Below are 19,248 nucleotides of genomic sequence, written 5' to 3' on the forward strand. Positions count from 1 at the left end.
TATGGCATTACATTTTTTTCTCAAAATCAGAGCAGAAATATATATATAAAAATAAAAAGGCCTACTGAGAAGTCAATTTTAAAGGGAAGTCTGGATTCTAGATGGAATCTGAGGAGTTATTCTGCTCTGATTTTGAGAGAGGCTGTGAATAGGTGTCTACAGGGCTTGACATAAACCTTTTTGCTCACCAGCCACTGCGGCCAGTGGCTTTCCAAAGTGACTAGGCAGTTTTTTTCAGCATATTCACAATGGGAAAAAATGGCCATATAAATATTTTTAATATTATCTCATAATTTGCCGGCAGGTTTATTAGGCTGCTGTCCCTTTAAGACCTGACTCACAGATCTGGAGCAAATGAAACAACTGAATGAGGAGAGGCGGGTTTGATGGGACTCAGTTTTGGCGGGAAATGAGTATTGGAAGCGTTTCAGATATTTCAGTATCAGAAAAATCAGAAAAATACTACATTGCACTTAGTTTAGTATTTCAGATACCTTTTAAAAAATATTTATTAAATTCAACCCGCCAAAGTGTCTAGTAGGAGTGACTGTTACACGCCACTGCTGAAACACGCACGCATTTGGCGGGTCCGTGGGTGTTAATGTCAAGCCCTGGGTGTCTACATGTTGTGTGTGACTGATATGTGTGTTTCTTAAATAACATCCACCTGGAAAGGAGAGCGGATCTTGACATATTTGCTCCCCTCGACAGTGTAAATCTGACAGACGAAGAAGCGAGTGACACCTGAGTCACGGTGCATGACACTGTACATGTCCCGTCCCGTTTTGATCAGTGGGATCACGCTTGCGGTAGTGTGGCCAACCGGAGCTGGAGAAGAGGAAAAAGAAAAAGAATTTAAATGGTTTTTGTCTAGAAATTTTGCAGAATGCAACAATAAAACTTAAAGTCCCCCTGTGGTGAAAATCCAGCTTTTAATGTTGTTTATGTGTCTATGTGGTGTTTTTAATATGCCTTAAGACAAACCATGTGTAAATTCATAAGTCGACAGCATTGCTGAGTATTTTTTCTCCTTAAAACTGCAGTGAACCAAAGACAGTCTCAAACACACGCTTTGAAATCGCTGGTGTTTCTGACGTCACAAACTACCTTGTAACCAATCAGATCAACGTGTGATCGTCAGCGAGTGGATCTGAGTTATTTTAAGGCATGAAGGAATTTTTTCCAAGGAAAAAACGCTTAAATATGTAATTCTGGTGATCAAAGATGAGTTTTAAGGGATACAATTATTGACTACAGGGGGACTTTAAGATGTTCATTACATATGTAATAATTTTTTTAAAACTATCTCTTTTAATTATCTAATAGACAAATTATAATTTGGAATATTTTCAAATTCAGATGAACAGAAATTTCAACAGAGATTAATGTGGTTATTTGCCACTTGTCAGTTTGACAATGGATGCCTTTATACAATTAAAAAAAAACTGGCATCAATGGTTCTATTAGAACCTTTAACGTCCATGGAACCTTTACACTGCACAAAAGATCCTTTAAAATCCTTTAAATGTTCTTTACTGTAAGAAAAGAATTGTTATTTTTAGAACTGTTGACTGAAAGGTTCTCCGTGGAACCCAAACTGGTTCTTCTATCGCACTGCTGCAAAATAACCCTTTTGAAACCTTTATTTGTTTAGAGTGTACTAGTGATTTTGTGATATATATTCAGAAAGGTCACAGGTCGTAACGCAGTCTTACTGGGCTGGATGTAGTTTTTGGCGCTGAGGCTGGTCATGGCTGAGAACTGATCACTGGACTCAGCGCTGAGTGTGTAGTGCATATTCAGGCACTCTCCATCCTGGAGCTCCACCACACGGTTCTTAGACTCTTTACCGATGGGTCGAAACACTTCGCTGTGCAGCACCGACACCGCCAAACCCAAGTGATTCTTCACCACAAACGGAGCCTGGTCCTTCTGGAAGCACTCAGCGGTCTGTTTAGCAGCCTCTGCAAATGCCTGGAAAACCAAACAGAAGAAACCACTCTAAATCCATGTTATTTATCTCTAACAGAAAGATGTCTCTTTTCAACCATCTAAAAGGAGTACTGTAGTTCACTTCAGAATTCAAATGTCCTGATAGTTTACTCTCCCCCACGTCATCCAAGATGTTCATGTCTGTCTTTCTTCAGTTGAAAAGAAATTAAGGTTTTTGAGGAAAACGTTCCAGGATTTTTCTCCATATAGTGACTTCAATGGGTCCAAATGTGAGTTTCAGTGCAGCTTCAAAGTGGCTAAAAAGTATATAAATGTTTATTTTGTTATAAAATGACAGATAGTTTGTCTAGATAAGACTCTTGTTCCTCGGCTGGGATCGTGTCGAGACTTTGAAGCTGCACTGAAACTCACATTTGGACCTTCAACCCGTTGGACCCCATTGAAGTCACTATATGGAGAAACATCCTGGAACGTGTTCCTCAAAAACCTTAATTTCTTTTCGACTGAAGAAAGACAGACATGAACATCTTGGAAGACGTGGGGGAGAGTAAACTATCAGGAAATTTGAATTCTGAAGTGATCTAATCCTTAAACACACTGGAATCATCTCGATCTCGTACCGTTCCTAGATTACTGAGCATGTGAAGGCCACACTTGGTAAGGGTGACGTTAAGCTGGTCTTTACTCGTGAAGCTGATGACCGTTTTATAATCAGGCACACTGCCGTCCACCTCATCAGATACCCCAGAATATGTTACTGGTTTCTTCTTCATCTGTAGAGATAATATTATTAATCATATGAACTCATGAAAAGTTATTTTAATAACAGATTAGGCCTGAAATGAAAGGTAACCTTCAGTAAAAGAGTCCATGGTCTAAAGCCATCTTTTTCCTCATCGTCCAACGGCTCCAACAGCGGTTCCCACAACCCCATCATCTCATTATAATAATTCACCTACAGGAAACAAACAACCTGTTATAGGACACTAAAATCTTCTAAAAAATTGTAAAAATAAAAATAAATAAAAAACAGGAAATAATACTATTGTAATATTAATGTAATAAAAATGAGTATTTAAGAAAAATAATACTATATTTTATTTTATATTATTTTACAGTACAAGTGTATTAACTTGTATTAATATTAATATAATACTTAATTACTTCATTTCAAATGTTAAACCATAAAAAACTTGGACAAAAAACTGCCTGGAGCCCTTGAAGTGTCTCCTTTGTTGGTAATCGCTTCTCATTACAAGTGGTTCCATAAGTGACCCAAACTTTATATGAGAAGCAGCATTTACTGACAAATGAGCCACTGAAAAGCTGAAACCACTGGCAGATCACAAGCCATATCGCGATTTCGGTTTTATTTTTGCTTAACCTTTACGCTGAGGAGAAAATCCAACGTGACTTTGAGGAGACCAAGACAAACATGATGCACTTTACATTACTGTCTACTTTCTATGTATAACAGTTCTCTAGCTAATACCGTATAAGACAGGACTATTAAATAAAACTAATGAACACGGAGAATGCGAATGTTTGCTCAGGCTCTGGCGTTCTCAGCGCCGTCAAAATAAAAGTCCCAACAAAAAGCGCATCTTAAGTCATTTCAGAGTTCCTACTGAGGGTGCGAATGCAACCAGGAAAACGTTCCTTAGAGAACCATTAGTTCTCTGGGAAACACCCTGGTGGCTCAATCCTAGAACTACCCGATGCGAAAGCCCCTATAGTACTACAACACCCTCTGACCTCCAAGTCCAGATGACAGCGCAGGTTAATGAGAGTACTCGTTATTTCGATTAATCGTGCAGCCCTAGCTTGGAGTACTCAAGTACTCATGCCATTCCTATTAGCATCTATGAATAAGCATCTGCCAAATGCATAAATTTGTTCGCGTTCCCAAATGAACGTAATAAGTGACCCAAACTCATATGAGAAGCAGCATATACTGACAAACAAGCCACTTTGAAACGCTGAAAACACCAGCAGATCATAAGCCATATCGTGATTTCTCTTATATTTCCGATTAATCGCGCAGCCCTACATTGTACTAAAACACCCTCTGACCTCCAAGTCCAGATGACAGTGCAGGTTAATGAGAGTACTCCAGTTCTTCACGTCTCCCTGGAACGAGGCTTTGGCCAGGAGCATGGGCACGGTGCGATGGCCCACGCCGGCCTCCAGAGTCAGGCAGATGGAGTGGATGTTCATCTTCAGAGACTCTCCGTGAGGAACGAGAGGAACGACGGAGTGAGTGACCTCTTCTCCTCCTTCCTCCAGGAACCAGAGCTTCAGGTCTCGCAGGGTTCGACGTTCCCACAGGTCCTGGGGCACGGGGCTCTCCAGCTCCTCAGGGGTCTCGGCTGCAGGGCTCAGCGCTGACTGAATGGTGATGACCGTGTTTATGATGATGGGAGACACCTTTGGGAACAGGAAGACAGCAGAAATTGGTTCCAGTATCAGACAGGGAACTAAAAGGTTCATATTTCACACTTTCATTTCAATAGTCTGCCAATAATGTTCTTGCAACAAAAACTGCAAACGTATGTTTGTTTTTCAATGTTTTGTTTTGTTATGACAATGTTAATTTATGGTGTTTGTATTGTAATATGATTTAGATGGTTGTAAGAGTGGATAGTTTATCACCCTAATGGGCAGCCAGATGTAATAAAGACAATTCAAAATAAGAGTCCCAGTGTATTTTGGGCTTGTTTATAATTTAAAGTCCCGCATTATGCATTATAAAAAATATTTTCTGGTTACTATTGGGATTTCGTTTGCAAAATAAATTTAGCTGGCATTAAATTTAATGTTTAGAATAAACATAATTCCATAATTATAAAATAAATACAGTTTGAGGAAGAAATATTTAAAAACCTAGTGTTTGTATTAAAACAAGACATTTGCAAGCTAAATTATTTTAAGGAAAAACAGATAATTTGATAAATTCTCATTGCGCTCCAATGTTTTTTATGTGCTCCTAAATTATTCAAATGATGGAAAAAATTTAACATTATTATCATAGTTCATCAACAAAAGATATATTGGCATAAACGTGCGGTATTTATTGCGAACTGCACTGAAACCGCGAGCCTGTAGAATGTTTTTACAATGAAACTTGCATCACTCACATTTTGAAGTTTAATATTATACTTTTTAAATCAAAGCTTAAAACACATTTTCTTATTGTGGATCTTTAATGTATTATTCAATTTTGATTCGTAATATATTTAATGGACTTACGGCTGAGATCTAACCCCCTTTCTCTTGGTACATGGATCTATTTAAATTGAGGTACAAAAGTACAGTGACTGTCTTTTTTCTTCTTTTTTTTTTTTTTTTTTTTTTTCTTTCTTTGTTTCTGCTTGAGGCAACTATATTCTAAACACCCATAATTTAAAGAATGGTTGTCCTGGCATAAAAGTTGGACCAGTCACATAATCTTTGACAGGTGGGTGGGGTGGTATTGGTGGTGGGATGGACCCCTATTTATAAGCTATTGCTTCTTGGGAGTTCATTTTTTCACAATAGAACACAATTGTTTTTCCGGAACAGCTGTTGGTCAAGCTACCTTGAACTATGGTGGGTACTAGTTGTAGCTGCAGTTGAAATGTAATGTGTTTTGTACTGTAAATTTTACACTCCTTCGAAAATGTAGCTGTGTAACTGAGTAACTATTTCAATTGCTTGACACCATTGGCAAGATATGGACTGAAATGGTAGTGATGTCATCCGACCCGGGGTGCAGTTAAAGATTCCTTTTGTCCATTCTCTTGTGTTTTTTCGAAGTTGGCTATAAGCTCTTGTAGATCTTGTACAACAGTATCCAGCTTGAGTTGGCATGTGCAATCATAATTGTTTGTAACTTAAGTTATTTGTATTGTGATGAATGATATATTATCATATTTTGTGTGGGCAAAGTATGTAGTCCTGGCAGCAGGGAAAGTAATATATTTTGTAACTTGTTACTCTGTGATTGCTACCCCCAAAAACTGTTCTGATGTAGCAACAAATGCAATGTGTAAAATTGTGGAAATAAACTAATAAACTAATAAATAAACTAATAAATGTATTATTTAATTTCTTGTCTGTAATTGTATCGATTGCAACTTTTGTTTTTGATTATATTGTCCTGTTCATCACTTTGGACAACTATGGGTTGCTTTTAAATGTGCTTTATGAATAAATAATGAAATGAAATGAACTGAAATAAAATGAAATATTGTCTAATGGTTTGATTATCATTTTAAGCCATATCGTGATTCCAGCTCTTCCAGGCCAAAATTTAAACCTCTTAAAATAAAAATTAAGACTTTTGTTATACAATTCAAGATATTTAAGACTTTTTATGACCTTAAATTTGATAAAACTGTTTTAAGGACCCAGTTTCACACCGTCTAACTGACCCTCAGAATTAAACAGGCCGTTCTGCAACGGTAGCTTTTAAGTTATTAAGGATTTCTAAATGGAAGCTGATCATCATGTAAAGCTAAATCACCTTGAGCGTAAGGGAGCTGATGGACAGCTCGATGGACTGAGGCTGAGAAGGCGATTGGTTGCTCTGGAAGAACACCTGACACGGTTGGATCACCGTTGTCACGTTGTTCTCGCGCTTCTCTCGCACAAACGGACACGCCACCACCTTCAGATCTGAAACGGCGGCCGTCATTGACTGACCGCTGGGCTCGCTCTTCATCACCAGTTCACACTGCGTCGTCATTACCAGAGCCGGAGCTTCAGCACGCGTGAGGTCGGCCACAAAAACGATCTCAGGATTCCTCACCACAACGTTGATCTCAGTTTTGGCAACCACTGGTGGAGCAGGAACCGCTAGCAAAAGAAAGACACAAATCAAACAGCCAGTGTTATTTTAGTGTCGGCACCTATTGTATCTGTTAGTGTTCTTCTTCTTCCACTCGAGTCTATGGAAGCCCATAGAACCGTATGGTAAAAAGTTGTGAAATTTGGCACACTGATAGAGGACAGTCTGAACTTTAACCAAAGCAATTTTGGAGACTCTAACTCAATCCCTCTAGCGCCACCAACTGTCTAAATTTGCACTATGCTAATAACTTTTATACCGCAAGGGCTAGAAACTAAATTCTTTCCTCCAATTCCTCGGGTTCAAGACAAATCGATTGCAACCTATGACGTCATGAAAATGTTTCTACCATTTTTAATTTAATGATAACCAATGTTCCCATATCCGCCATTTTGAATATTGTCATAAAACGCTATATTTTGCCCTGAAGTTACTCAAAAAGTTGAGTCAGCGTCACTTTGTGGTCAAGAATTATAATGAAATTAAAAAATTAAAAAAAATTCTAATAGCTTTTGAATAATTTTGCCTATTGTAATGAAACTGGTCTTCATAGATTCCTTGGGTCATGCTGAGAACATAGATATCAATTTTTGCCACAGTTGACTGAATTTCCTGTCCGCCATTTTGATTTTCTTAAAAAACTACTTTTTCGAATTCCTCCTTGACTGTTGCTTTGATTTTCATGAAAATTTGATCAGATCATCCTCAGACCTTGCTGACAAAAAACCCCCATGGAATTCAAGTCATTAGTCAAACCATTCTCATTTAACGCGAGAACAAATTCTCAAAACAACAAAATGGACGTGAGGCTATATCTCTGCAACGCTTATATTGCAACGTATTCTGACCAAACTTGGTGCGTGTTGTGACAACCATGACCTGAGACTACCTGTACAGTTTCAGCACAGTGCCCCCTAGTGGTCACGAGATATGATTTATTTTTTGCTTGTAACTTCTGAACAGTTTGACCAAATATCCCCCCCATAAAAAATGTATACAAAAATTGTCACCCAACACTGACCACACCAGATTAATTGGTGTCAGAGCCACCTATTGCTTAAAAGTAATAAGCAATTATGTCACATTACAAGTGATTGTATTTATGGGCTTTCAACCATTCTGCTTTAAACAGTGTCCAAATGTCTTAACTCATTTTTTGCAGTTGGTTTGATGCTCTCTGTCATGATTTTCATCTCCTCATTCTCTGGTCCTCGGCCCCTTAATTGCTGCTTGCAGCTATATTTCAATTTTGTTCTTAGTAATTTTAGTTCTTTAACTTAAACTAAATGAAATGAGAAATGTTGTATTGGCAACTATTTCAGTTAATGCTTATTTTATTTCAAGTAATAAAATGTTTATGGTTTTAGTACACGAAAATAACCCAGCAAATAGCAAGGTAAAACCTGTTTACAAGGTGGTACCTGGACCTCAAAACACTAACCTGGGTCTTTAGAGGAACTGGCGGGTTGTTTGTTGCTCTTAGGAGGACCAGAGAAGCCGTCTGCCATAGCTTTAAGAAAGACATCAGCTACTGTGAGCAGGAACTCAACACTGGCACACAGGTAGATGTCCTGAACCAGGGTGTCCAGGACGGTGTATTCCCGGCCTTGTCGGTAACTCACGTCTACCATCACATTGCCTTCTCTGCCCTGACGCATCGCCATCATCCTAAAACAGCATGAAATGAGAGAAGACATTCAGTGACTCAATGACCAACTTTACCAAAAGGCTGCAACTAACAAATTCTCAATCAATTAATCTATTGACTCTTTCTTCAATTAATAGATTAATTGGATATGTAAGAGTATATTTTCTGCAAAAAGGTTTAAAATATTAATGTTTCAACATTAACGATTTCAGATAAAGAGGTTCTCTATGCACAGAACACATAGACTTTTGGTAATTGATAAATTTTTTTCTTCAATTAATTGATTAATTGGATATGTAAGAGTATATTTTGTGCAAAAAAGGTTTAAAATATTAATGTTTCAACATTAATGATTTCAGATAAAGAGGTTCACCATGCACAGAGCGAAAAAACTTTTCATCTAATAATCTATTGATTATTTCATAAATTAATCAATTAATTGTACATGCAAGCATACATTTTGTGCAAAAAAAAATAAATATATATATATATATATAAATGCTACAATTTTTGTGATATAAGATAGAGGTTCTTTGCACAGAGCAAAGAAACAACTAATAAATAACTAAATTATTTTGATTTTATCAATTAGTTGTAGCTACGTCACAGAAAGTGAGCACTAATGTCAATTGTATGGGGCAGGAGGACATCACATTTGTACATATAAAAACAACATTAAACTCAAACTGGAGCATCTTCAGTGTGTGTGTGTGTGTGTGTGTGTGTGTGTGATTTACCTGGATGTGATCATTTTCACCCTCTGTCTCTTGTCATCTAGGAGACAGTTTGTGAGTTTGAGGGAGGCTTTCATGGAGCTGTCAGAGAACATGTGCACAGCGGTGGAGATGGTGCCCAACGTGAACTCTGCCAACTTCAAACTCTCATCACGGGAGTCTGATAACTGCATCTATACACAAACAGATTACATAAACGGAACCAGAATGCTAAATATTTAAGCTTAGTTTCTTATGTAAACATTACATTTTCATCTACTGTGAGTTGAGTGTATTTCGTCACCTCGTTGTTCGGGCTGTACAGGACCAGTGTCATGGAGTCAAACTTGAAGTCAAGTTTCAGAGTGTTCTTTAGTTTGCCTGTTTTCTGGCCCTCCACCACTGCCGCGGTCACAACTGTGTTCCCTACAACAAAATAAAAGTGCTTTAATGTTATCTCAATACTTAAAAAAAGAAAAAAAAATTGAATTGATAAATACATGGGCAATTCTGTGATAATTATTACAAACCTGCTAAGAAAACAACAATAATATTTTATTTATATATACATATATACATATATATATATATATATATATGTGTGTGTGTGTGTGTGTGTGTGTGTGTGTGTATATACACTGCTCAAAAAAATAAAGGGAACACTTTTTAATCAGAGAATATCATCAAGTCAGTTAAACTCCTGGGATATTGATCTGGTCAGTTAAGTAACAGAGGGGGTTGGTAATCAGTTTCAGCTGCTTTAGTGTTAATGACATTAACAGCAGGTCCACTAGATGGGCAACAGTGAGACAACCCCCAAAACAGGAATGGTTTTACAGGTGGAGGCCACTGAATTTTTTTTCCCTACTCATCTTTTCGGACTGTTTTTCACCAGTTTTGCATTTGGCTAGGGTCAGTGTCACTACTGGTAGCATGAGGCGATACCTGGACCCTACAGAGGTTGCGCAGGCAGTCCAGCTCCTTCAGGATGGCTCATCAATACGTGCCATTGCCAGAAGGTTTGCTGTGTCTCCCAGCACAGTCTCAAGAGCATGGAGGAGATTCCAGGAAGACAGACAGCTACTCTAGGAGAGCTGGACAGGGCCGTAGAAGGTCCTTAACCCATCAGCAGGACCGGTATCTGCTCCTTTGTGCGAGGAGGAACATGATGAGCACTGCCAGAGCCCTACAAAATGACCTCCAGCAGGCCACTGGTGTGAATGTCTCTGACCAAACAATCAGAAACAGACTTCATGAGGGTGGCCTGAGGGCCCGACATCCTCTAGTGGGCCCCGTGCTCACTGCCCAGCACCAGGGAGCTCGATTGGCATTTCCCATTGAACACCAGAATTGGCAGGTCCGCCACTGGTGCCCTGTGGTTTTCACAAATGAGAGCAGGTTCACCCTGAGCACGTGACAGACAGGAAAGGGTCTGGAGAAGCCGTGGAGAATGTTATGCTGCCTGTAACATCGTTCAGCATGACCGGTTTGGTGGTGGGTCAGTGATGGTCAGGGGAGGCATATCCATGGAGGGATGCATAGACCTCTGCAGGCTAGACAATGGCACCCTGACTGCCATTAGGTATCGGGATGAAATCCTTGGATCCATTGTCAGACCCTATGCTGGTGCAGTGGGTCCTGGGTTCCTCCTGGTGCACAACAATGCCCGGCCTCATGTGGCGAGAGCATGCAGGCAGTTCCTGGAGGATGAAGGAATGATACCATTGAAGGGCCACCACGCTCACCTGACGTACATCCAATAGAACACCTCTGGGACATTGTGTTTCGGTCCATCTGACATCACCTGGTTGCACCTCAGACTGTCCAGGAGCTCAGTTATGCGCTGGTCCAGATCTGGGAGGAAATACCCCAGGACACCATCCGTCGTCTCATTAGGAGTATGCCCCGACGTTGTCAGGCATGCATACAAGCACGTGGGGGCCATACAAACTACTGAGTACCATTTTGAGTTGCTGCAATGAAATTTCAGCAAAATTGACAAGCCTGCTACATCATTTTTTCACTTAGATTTCCGGGGTGTCTTTGAATTCAATCCTCTGTAGGTTGATCATTTTCATTTCCATCAAACGATGTGGCATCCTTTCGTTCATAACACATTACCCAGTCCATATTAGTATAGATATCCAGCATGACATTTTTCCCCATTGAGATCTGATGTGTTTTCAAAGTGTTCCTTTAATTTTTTTGAGCAGTGTATATATATATATACACACACACACACATACATATACAGTACACATACATGCATATATATATATATATATATATATATATAAAATTATGCTACTTGTACTACTTCTGAACTTTATTTTGACCAGCACATCAAATCTATACATTTTAAAGAGTGAGATTTAAAAAAAAAAAAATTCTTTTTATTAATGACATTTTTTATAAAAAATTACTGTAGAAACAACATAAAGAAAGTTTGTATCTAACAGGTAGAATACAGAAAATGAATAAAGTCATCAAACACTTCACAGTCTTCACTGCATAAATCATAAATTAAATATAGATGAATCCTTATTAAAGCTATAAAAGCTATTCAGTCAAAGAAGTGAATGAATTTCTCTTTTTCTTTGATTCACATTAATGACAGACAGCAGCAGGTTTATTAGGCTGCTGTCACTTTAAGACATGACGCAGATTTGCGTTCATTTAAGACTTTATTTAGCTCATTTAGGACTGTGTTTACGAGAATACTCGACATAATGGGAATTTTGGCATAATTTTGCGGCGGTTTTTAACGTTCAAGCGCGAAAGAGAACTTGGCACACCGTCTGAAGCAGTTTTCTGTGTGCGTGAGTTATGAGTTAAGGTAAAGATTAAATGTTATACAGTGTTTCTTTGTTATTTTGACCAAAACATGCAACAACAAAAAAAAGTTATTTTTATTTATTTTGCCTAATCTTTTACAATTATTTTTATTTATGACTTTTGGAATTGCTATAACATAATTTGCAATACTTGAAATGACCCTTAATTAATGCTTAAACAGCAGGATATTCATTCCAGGAAAACATGCAAAGACAATGAAATAGAAAGTGTGCTTGACATAACCTGTGCAGTAGCGATCGATAAAGCTTCACAATCTGTGTTTGTGTGTTTTTATACCTCCAGAACCCTGAGAATCTTTGATAGAAACGGTGTCTCCTTTATCAGAGCCGGATGGAGCTGGAGGATCACCAGAAGTCTCACTCAGATTCTCACTCAGAGTCTTCAGCACTATAGTTAGGTCCTCCTGACTCAAGATCAGCTGCAAGAAACACACATTAATATTAGCTGCAACATCCCTTACGCCTATAATCACACACAGAAATAAACACAAATACTTATATGCTCTTACGCTCATGGGTTTGAGGTGTGCATTGATCTGGATGTCAGGAATGCTGTGATACCAGGAGGCAGCGAGATTGCGTTTGATTGACAGGTCCATGTTGACCGGTTTGAGTAACTGAATCTCACTTATAAATTGCCCATCACTGAATGTGGTCCTGAAAAAAAAGAAAAAAATATTAGAAACATCATTCATCAAGCAATGAAAATTTTATTTCAGAGCAGTAACATCAAATTAATTAACTCAAATTAGTCAGTTTGTTTAAAAATTCAGAACAAGTGATCTGTAATACTCTCCTAACCTGTACATTTTAAGGTCACTCAGTCCGACAGCCATGATGTCCATGACAGGAGGGATCTTGGTGTGTGTTGGAGAAGAGACGATTTCAAAGCGGTTCTTTACAGTCACTAAACCCAGATCTGCCACAATGACATTGTGGGAAACAGAGGATTGTGGGACGAAGACAACCGGAGCTTTGATGTCTACATCCAGGGAGATCCGTGTACTTCTCTCTGCCAGCTCCAACACCCCCGTGGCTGCCTTCTCCGCCGCCTGGGCCGTCACCTCCGCCAACGCATTTTTAGCCTCCTGGAAATTATTAATAAATGCCTGAAGAGGAAAAATAAAGAGCGGGAGAGACCATTAGACAAAAAATGTAATGCAAACAGAAGCTAATCAAATTCAAAAAGGAAGTTACATCATTCCCATACCTGCTGTGATTTTTAAAGTTACAGAGTAAGTAAAGAAAAACAAGATTACTTGCCAAGTTGCAATTTGTTTCTATTAAAGGCACAATATGTAAGCTTTTTGGATTATAATTTCCAAAAATAAGCAATTTTGATCAAAACACGGACCGTGTCATTGTGACGCCGTACCTGCTTTACCCTCGACCAAAGACGCTTTAATATATTATATGTTTTACTAGACAAGAGAACAACTGTTTGGATACATTTATAGACAGAAAACTAATAACTGATATTTAGCTCAACAATGTTAGTCTTTTTGTTTATATCGCTTGTTTTCTTGATTTTCCGCGTGGCTAACATAACATAATCAGATGCAGCTTTATTTTTAGTAACAGTAATGCTGCATTTTCTCCATCATACAATAAGTTTTAAAATTAATTGATTCATTCATTCATTTTCAACAGACAAGTATAAATGATATAACAGTGCTAGCGGCAAAAAACTACATATTGTGCCTTTAAGACACAGTAGGGCGACCCCCAAGGCTCAGTTCTAGGCCCTCTCCTCTTTTTAAATGCATAGGTTATAGGTGCTAAATAAATTTTAAAAATAAATAAAATGTATACAATAAAATAAGATAATAATTATCAGTATCTTTCTTTGTATGGGAATAATGGTGGATGAGGTAGTGTAGGAGATGAACACTTACCAGTATCGAGGACACAAACTTGTTGAGGAAAATAACCTGAATGCAGCCCACAGTCAAAGTGACACTGGTGTCCACAATGATCATGTCTGTATAGGCGTCCCCCTCCGTTGCATCCACATGGTTCACCATGCGGAAATCAAACACCTCCTTATCCGCGATTGACACTGCCTACATATCATCATCATTACATCATTAGCCTAAATCCACTTCAACTCACACACTCTCCTTCCTTCTTATGAATGATACAAAATTACATTTAAAAACGGTTAAAAACAGTCAATAAGATGATTTGTAAAATAAAATGGTACTAATGTGGCAGAAATTTTTACAATTATTCTCTCATACATTTTAGAGCATGATTTTTTTTAATTAACTTTTTTTTTTACACAAAAAATCTGAAATAAAGAATTGTATAATCTAATAAACAACACTTATTTCGGACCAATAAAATGTGAGTCAACTGTAAAATGTGTGGTTAAAAGCCTTATTTTATTGTTTATTTTTATTGTAATACTAGTTTTGTACAACATAATATAAAAAAAAATGTGTGCCAGTTCCCCATTTTGCCAATTTAGTTCCCATTCTATGATTTATTTATCCTTAAAAGTACAGCATTTTCTACCTTTTTATAGAGTGCCTCTCTGTCACAATCCAGAATTATAATGTTCTTCAGGTTAGCCAGAATCTCCACCGACGACTTCTTCATCTGAACTTCAGAAACTAGTCCTGTTAAAAGAGAGAACATGCAGATCATATCCCAACTTTATTGTGTTTATTTGCACCTACAGAAATGCGTATTACCCTCTATGCTGATCTCAGAGATCCTGGCTTTCTCTCCTCTTATGAAGACCTTCAGACAGTTGAGGTCTGCTCGGATATGCAAATTCACCACATCCTCAAACTTTGACTTCTTATAGGCTGAAGAAAAGCCAAAAATATGAGATAAAAATGGTATCATGATAATATAAAAGAACCATAAAAAAATAAACATCTGACTTTCTTACAAGATTTCTTTGTAACAGCAGAATCCTCTACTTTGGCCTCCTCTTCTCCTTCTTCTTCCTCTTCCTCCTTGGGAAGGACGGGCTGCTCCTCCTGTCCCTCTTTCTTCATGGGTGGGAGAAGGTTATTTAGGAAATTCATGGAGTTGAGGAGCGCCTCAGTGTGCAAGTGCACGTCCAGCGAGGAGAAATTCACCTGGTGCAAATATTAAGAATTTTAAAGGGGTGGTTGAATATGATTTCACTTTTCTAACTTTAGTTAGTGTGTAATGTTGCTGTTTGAGCATAAACAACATCTGCAAAGTTACGACACTCAAATTTCAAAGCAAAGGGAGATATTTTCTTTTAAAGAAATTGCTTTTTAAGGACTACAACAAACGGCTGGTAGAGACTACACGACATTCCTCCCGGGTTAGTGAGATCACCAACCCTAGAATTTACATAAACCCCGCCCCCAGAACATGATTTATAGATTATTAAGACAGAATATGCTAATCAGTGACTAGAAGATAACTACACATAAGCTACATAAATTCACCAACTAATCATTCAGAAATGTTGTCAACATGTTGTCACTTCTTCTTGAGTCTCTCCATCTTTCTGACTTCGGTTTGAACATAAAAGGCTAAAAGTTGTTGAAATTTTGTCTGCGTGAGGTAAAATGACACAAGCTGTTGTAGCTCCGCCCCCTGTGCCGGGAGCAGCAGCTCATTTGCATTTAAAGGAACAGATACAAAAACAATGCATTTTTGCTCACCCTCCAAATATCTGTGGGGTATTTTGAGCAAAATCTTCACATACACACTCTGGGGACATCAGAGACTTATTTTACACCTTGTGAAAAGGGCATTATACCACCCCTTTAACAAACTTTGAAATTAGTATCCAATTTTATAAGCTTTGTGATCTGATTGGCTATCGCATTACCTAGGTAATTCTGAGCTCTGATTTGTGTACAAGCTTACCTTGATTAGTTGCTCTGTATTTTTGTACATCGTTTTAAAATCTGGTGCATTTTTGTCCGCCTGAAAAAGAACAGGGTATTATTGGGATATTCGTATGCATAGGCCTGTGCTCACACAATCACATAACAATATACAGTACTGTGCAAAAGTCTTAGGCACGTTAGTATTTTCACCCCAAAAAAATGGTTTCAAGCAAGTTATTTATATCTTTTGCTATAGCGTGTCAGTAGGAAATATCAGTTTACATGATCAAAAACGTTCCTTTTGCCATTAATTGTAATAATCCAGTCGGTATGATCTGATCTCACCATCATCGAGTCCATCTGGGATATGTAAAATTATATTTCCCACTGACACACTACAGCAAAAGATATAAATACCTGGCTTAAAAACATTTTTGGGGGGTGAAAATACTAACGTACTCAAGACTTTTGCATAGTACTGTATGTCGTCATTATAATTCTCAAAATGTTGCATTGGAAAGAAGATGTCAAATTCATGGACTACAGGATGATTTGAAGAAAAAAAATGCATTTAATTGTCTTCAATTAATAAATAACAGATATCATTCATTATTAGTCTAAATTCATGCCGTCAGAGTTTGACTGAGAGCGGGACTGTTTTTAAAATGAGTCATGCATCATGAGTCACAAGTCTTTTTTTAGGTCTAATTTTGTGTTAATGTTTAGCTTATTAAAGCTAAAATAAGAAAATTCCCTCTACATAAAGCCGGCTTTTAACACCCAGAAGCTGAGAGACACCGCCACAACCAAGAAAACGGTCTGAGAGAGACTGATGCTTCACGATGTTGATGACAAACAGCTCTTATACATATACAGAACCTGAAACCAAAGGAAAATGACATGTAAATATGATGAAGCAAATGTACCTTGACATACTCCAAAGTGAGCAGATCTTCCTCTGTATTGTCCAGAGTGGTGATAATGTGAACTTTCTTGTCCTCAGAATCTTCACACAAACACAAAATCCTTATAACTTTTAGATTTGCATACAGAAATCAATGTTAAAAACAGTTGTGTTGCCTAATATTTTTTGTGGAATCTGTGATGCATTTCTTCAGGATACTTTGACGAATGGAAAGTTAAAAGAAACAGCATTTATTTGAATTAGAAATCTTTTGTAACTGTTGATCTATGTAATTGTATATGTTCTCTAATTGACTGTGATCATGAAGTGGGTGGAGTAACATACACAGGTGTGCAATCATTAATAAAATGGCCGCTGCTCTCTTGTGCGGGTGTGCAGGCTAAACGCCAGATAATGTCTGAGTTGTAAGTTCTTTAATCCTTCGTCATGTATTACCGGTTACCTAGCTCTAATTGAGATGGCAGCGCCAACAGTAACATTATAAATGTCTTTACTGTCGCTGTTTACTGCATCCATGCTGAATAAAAGGATACTTTTTTCAGTGTTTAAAGGGATACTCCACTTTTTGGGGAAATAGGCTCATTTTACAACTCCCCCAGAGTTAAACAGTTGAGTCTTACCGTTTTCGAATCCATTCAGCCGATCTCCGGGTCTGGCGGTACCACTTTTAGCATAGCTTAGCATAGATCATTGAATCGGACAGGACCATTAGCATCTCTCTCAAAAAAAATGACCAAAGAGTTTCGATATTTTTCCTATTTAAAACTTGACTCTTCTGTAGTTACATCGTGTACTAAGACCGACGGAAAATGAAAAGTTGGGATTTTCTAGGCTGATATGGCTAGGAACTATACTCTCATTCCTGCGTAATAATCAAGAAACTTTGCTGCCGTACCATGAGTCCAGCAGGCGTAATGATATGACGCAGCACCTGAAAATAGTCCCCAGCTCGGTAACTTCCAACGTGACCGGGACTAAGTTTGCCTAACCTATTAGACCTATTTTCAGGCACTGTGTCATATCATTACTTTTCATTTTCCGTCGGTCTTAGCACACGATGTAACTACAGAAGAGTCAAGTTTTAAATAGGAAAAATATCGAAACTCTTTGGAAATTTTTTTGAGAGAGATGCTAATGGTCCTGTCCGATTCAATGATCTATGCTAAGCTATGCTAAAAGTGGTACCGCCAGACCCGGAGTTCGGCTGAATGGATTCGAAAACGGTAAGACTCAACTGTTTAACTCTGGGGGAGTTGTAAAATGAGCCTATTTCCCCAAAAAGTGGAGTATCCCTTTAAACACTGAAAAAAGTATCCTTTTATTCAGCATGGATGCAGTAAACAGCGACAGTAAAGACATTTATAATGTTACTGTTGGCGCTGCCATCTCAATTAGAGCTAGGTAACCGGTAATACATGACGAAGGATTAAAGAACTTACAACTCAGACATTATCTGGCGTTTAGCCTGCACACCCGCACAAGAGAGCAGCGGCCATTTTATTAATGATTGCACACCTGTGTATGTTACTCCACCCACTTCATGATCACAGTGGAGTGGAGTATCCCTTTAAGCATTGCACTTACCCAAGTACTCTGAACACTCAAGGCAGATCTCACGCAGGAAAGTGTATGACGACATATCAAACGTGCGAAGATTGAGTTCTGTCCCTAATCCATCGATGAACAGATGCAGAACGCTCACTTCTTGTCTGTTTGACAAACGACACAGCTGAACGGAAAGCTAGAACAAAGGAACAAACGAGGGAAAAGAGTCACTTGAGTGACAAGAATGATTGGAGGAGCCTTGAAATGTTCATATCTGTTATCATCTCTATAAGGAAAGGAAAGATAATTAGATGCTCTTCTTAAAGGATTAGTTCACTTCAGAATTAAAATGTCCTGATAATTTACTAACTCCCACGTCATCCAAGATGTTCATGTCTGTCTTTCTTCAGTTGAAAAGAAATGAAGGTTTTTGAGGAAAACGTTCCAGGATTTTTCTCCATATAGTGACTTCAATGGGGTTCAACGGGTTGAAGGTCCAAATATGAGTTTAGAGTCTAGAAAAGACTCTTATTCCTCGGTTGGGATCGTGTCGAGACTTTGAAGCTGCACAGAAACTCACATTTGGACCTTCAACCCATTGGACCCCACTGAAGTCACTATATGGAGAAAAATCCTGGAACGTTTTCCTCAAAAACCTTCATTTCCTTTCGATTGAAGAAAGAAAGAGATGAACATCTTGGATGACGTGGGGGAGAGTAAACTATCAGGAAATTTTAATTCTGAAGTTAACTAATCCTTTCACTTGACAAGGACATAATCAGACCTTGTTGATCTCAAATGTCAGGAGGAACTCGGTCATGTTCTTCTTGGGGTCTTTCAGGACCATGGCCAGACGTTTATCAGAGCCTTGCAGAGAGTCAGACGAGGCCTCGAAGAACGGCAGGTCCTCTATCGGGGAACTAGGGGCGTCGAAGAACAACTCCTCATCTGAAAAAC

General features: G+C 38.3%; 1 protein-coding gene across 2 annotated transcripts in view; it reads right to left on the minus strand.

The window, feature by feature from the left end:
• Nucleotides 1-19,248, minus strand: part of vps13a (vacuolar protein sorting 13 homolog A) — a 79,575-nt gene that overhangs the window by 37,496 nt on the left and 22,831 nt on the right. For both annotated transcript variants that reach the window (XM_082188655.1, XM_082188654.1), the window contains exons 25-44: nt 19,076-19,239; nt 18,331-18,487; nt 16,748-16,827; nt 15,859-15,918; nt 14,897-15,089; nt 14,694-14,810; nt 14,515-14,618; nt 13,893-14,060; nt 12,799-13,106; nt 12,507-12,654; nt 12,275-12,416; nt 9,447-9,568; nt 9,167-9,336; nt 8,223-8,449; nt 6,458-6,789; nt 4,027-4,380; nt 2,807-2,908; nt 2,574-2,726; nt 1,716-1,974; nt 668-828 (exon numbers count right to left, since the gene is read on the minus strand). In XM_082188655.1, the coding sequence (XP_082044781.1) occupies nt 668-828; nt 1,716-1,974; nt 2,574-2,726; nt 2,807-2,908; nt 4,027-4,380; nt 6,458-6,789; nt 8,223-8,449; nt 9,167-9,336; nt 9,447-9,568; nt 12,275-12,416; nt 12,507-12,654; nt 12,799-13,106; nt 13,893-14,060; nt 14,515-14,618; nt 14,694-14,810; nt 14,897-15,089; nt 15,859-15,918; nt 16,748-16,827; nt 18,331-18,487; nt 19,076-19,239 (3,521 nt within the window). The remainder of the gene's footprint in view (nt 1-667; nt 829-1,715; nt 1,975-2,573; nt 2,727-2,806; nt 2,909-4,026; nt 4,381-6,457; nt 6,790-8,222; nt 8,450-9,166; nt 9,337-9,446; nt 9,569-12,274; nt 12,417-12,506; nt 12,655-12,798; nt 13,107-13,892; nt 14,061-14,514; nt 14,619-14,693; nt 14,811-14,896; nt 15,090-15,858; nt 15,919-16,747; nt 16,828-18,330; nt 18,488-19,075; nt 19,240-19,248) is intronic.

Source organism: Leuciscus leuciscus (assembly GCF_965113295.1).
Source record: "Leuciscus leuciscus genome assembly, chromosome: 13".
In the NCBI taxonomy this organism is placed as follows: domain Eukaryota; kingdom Metazoa; phylum Chordata; class Actinopteri; order Cypriniformes; family Leuciscidae; genus Leuciscus; species Leuciscus leuciscus.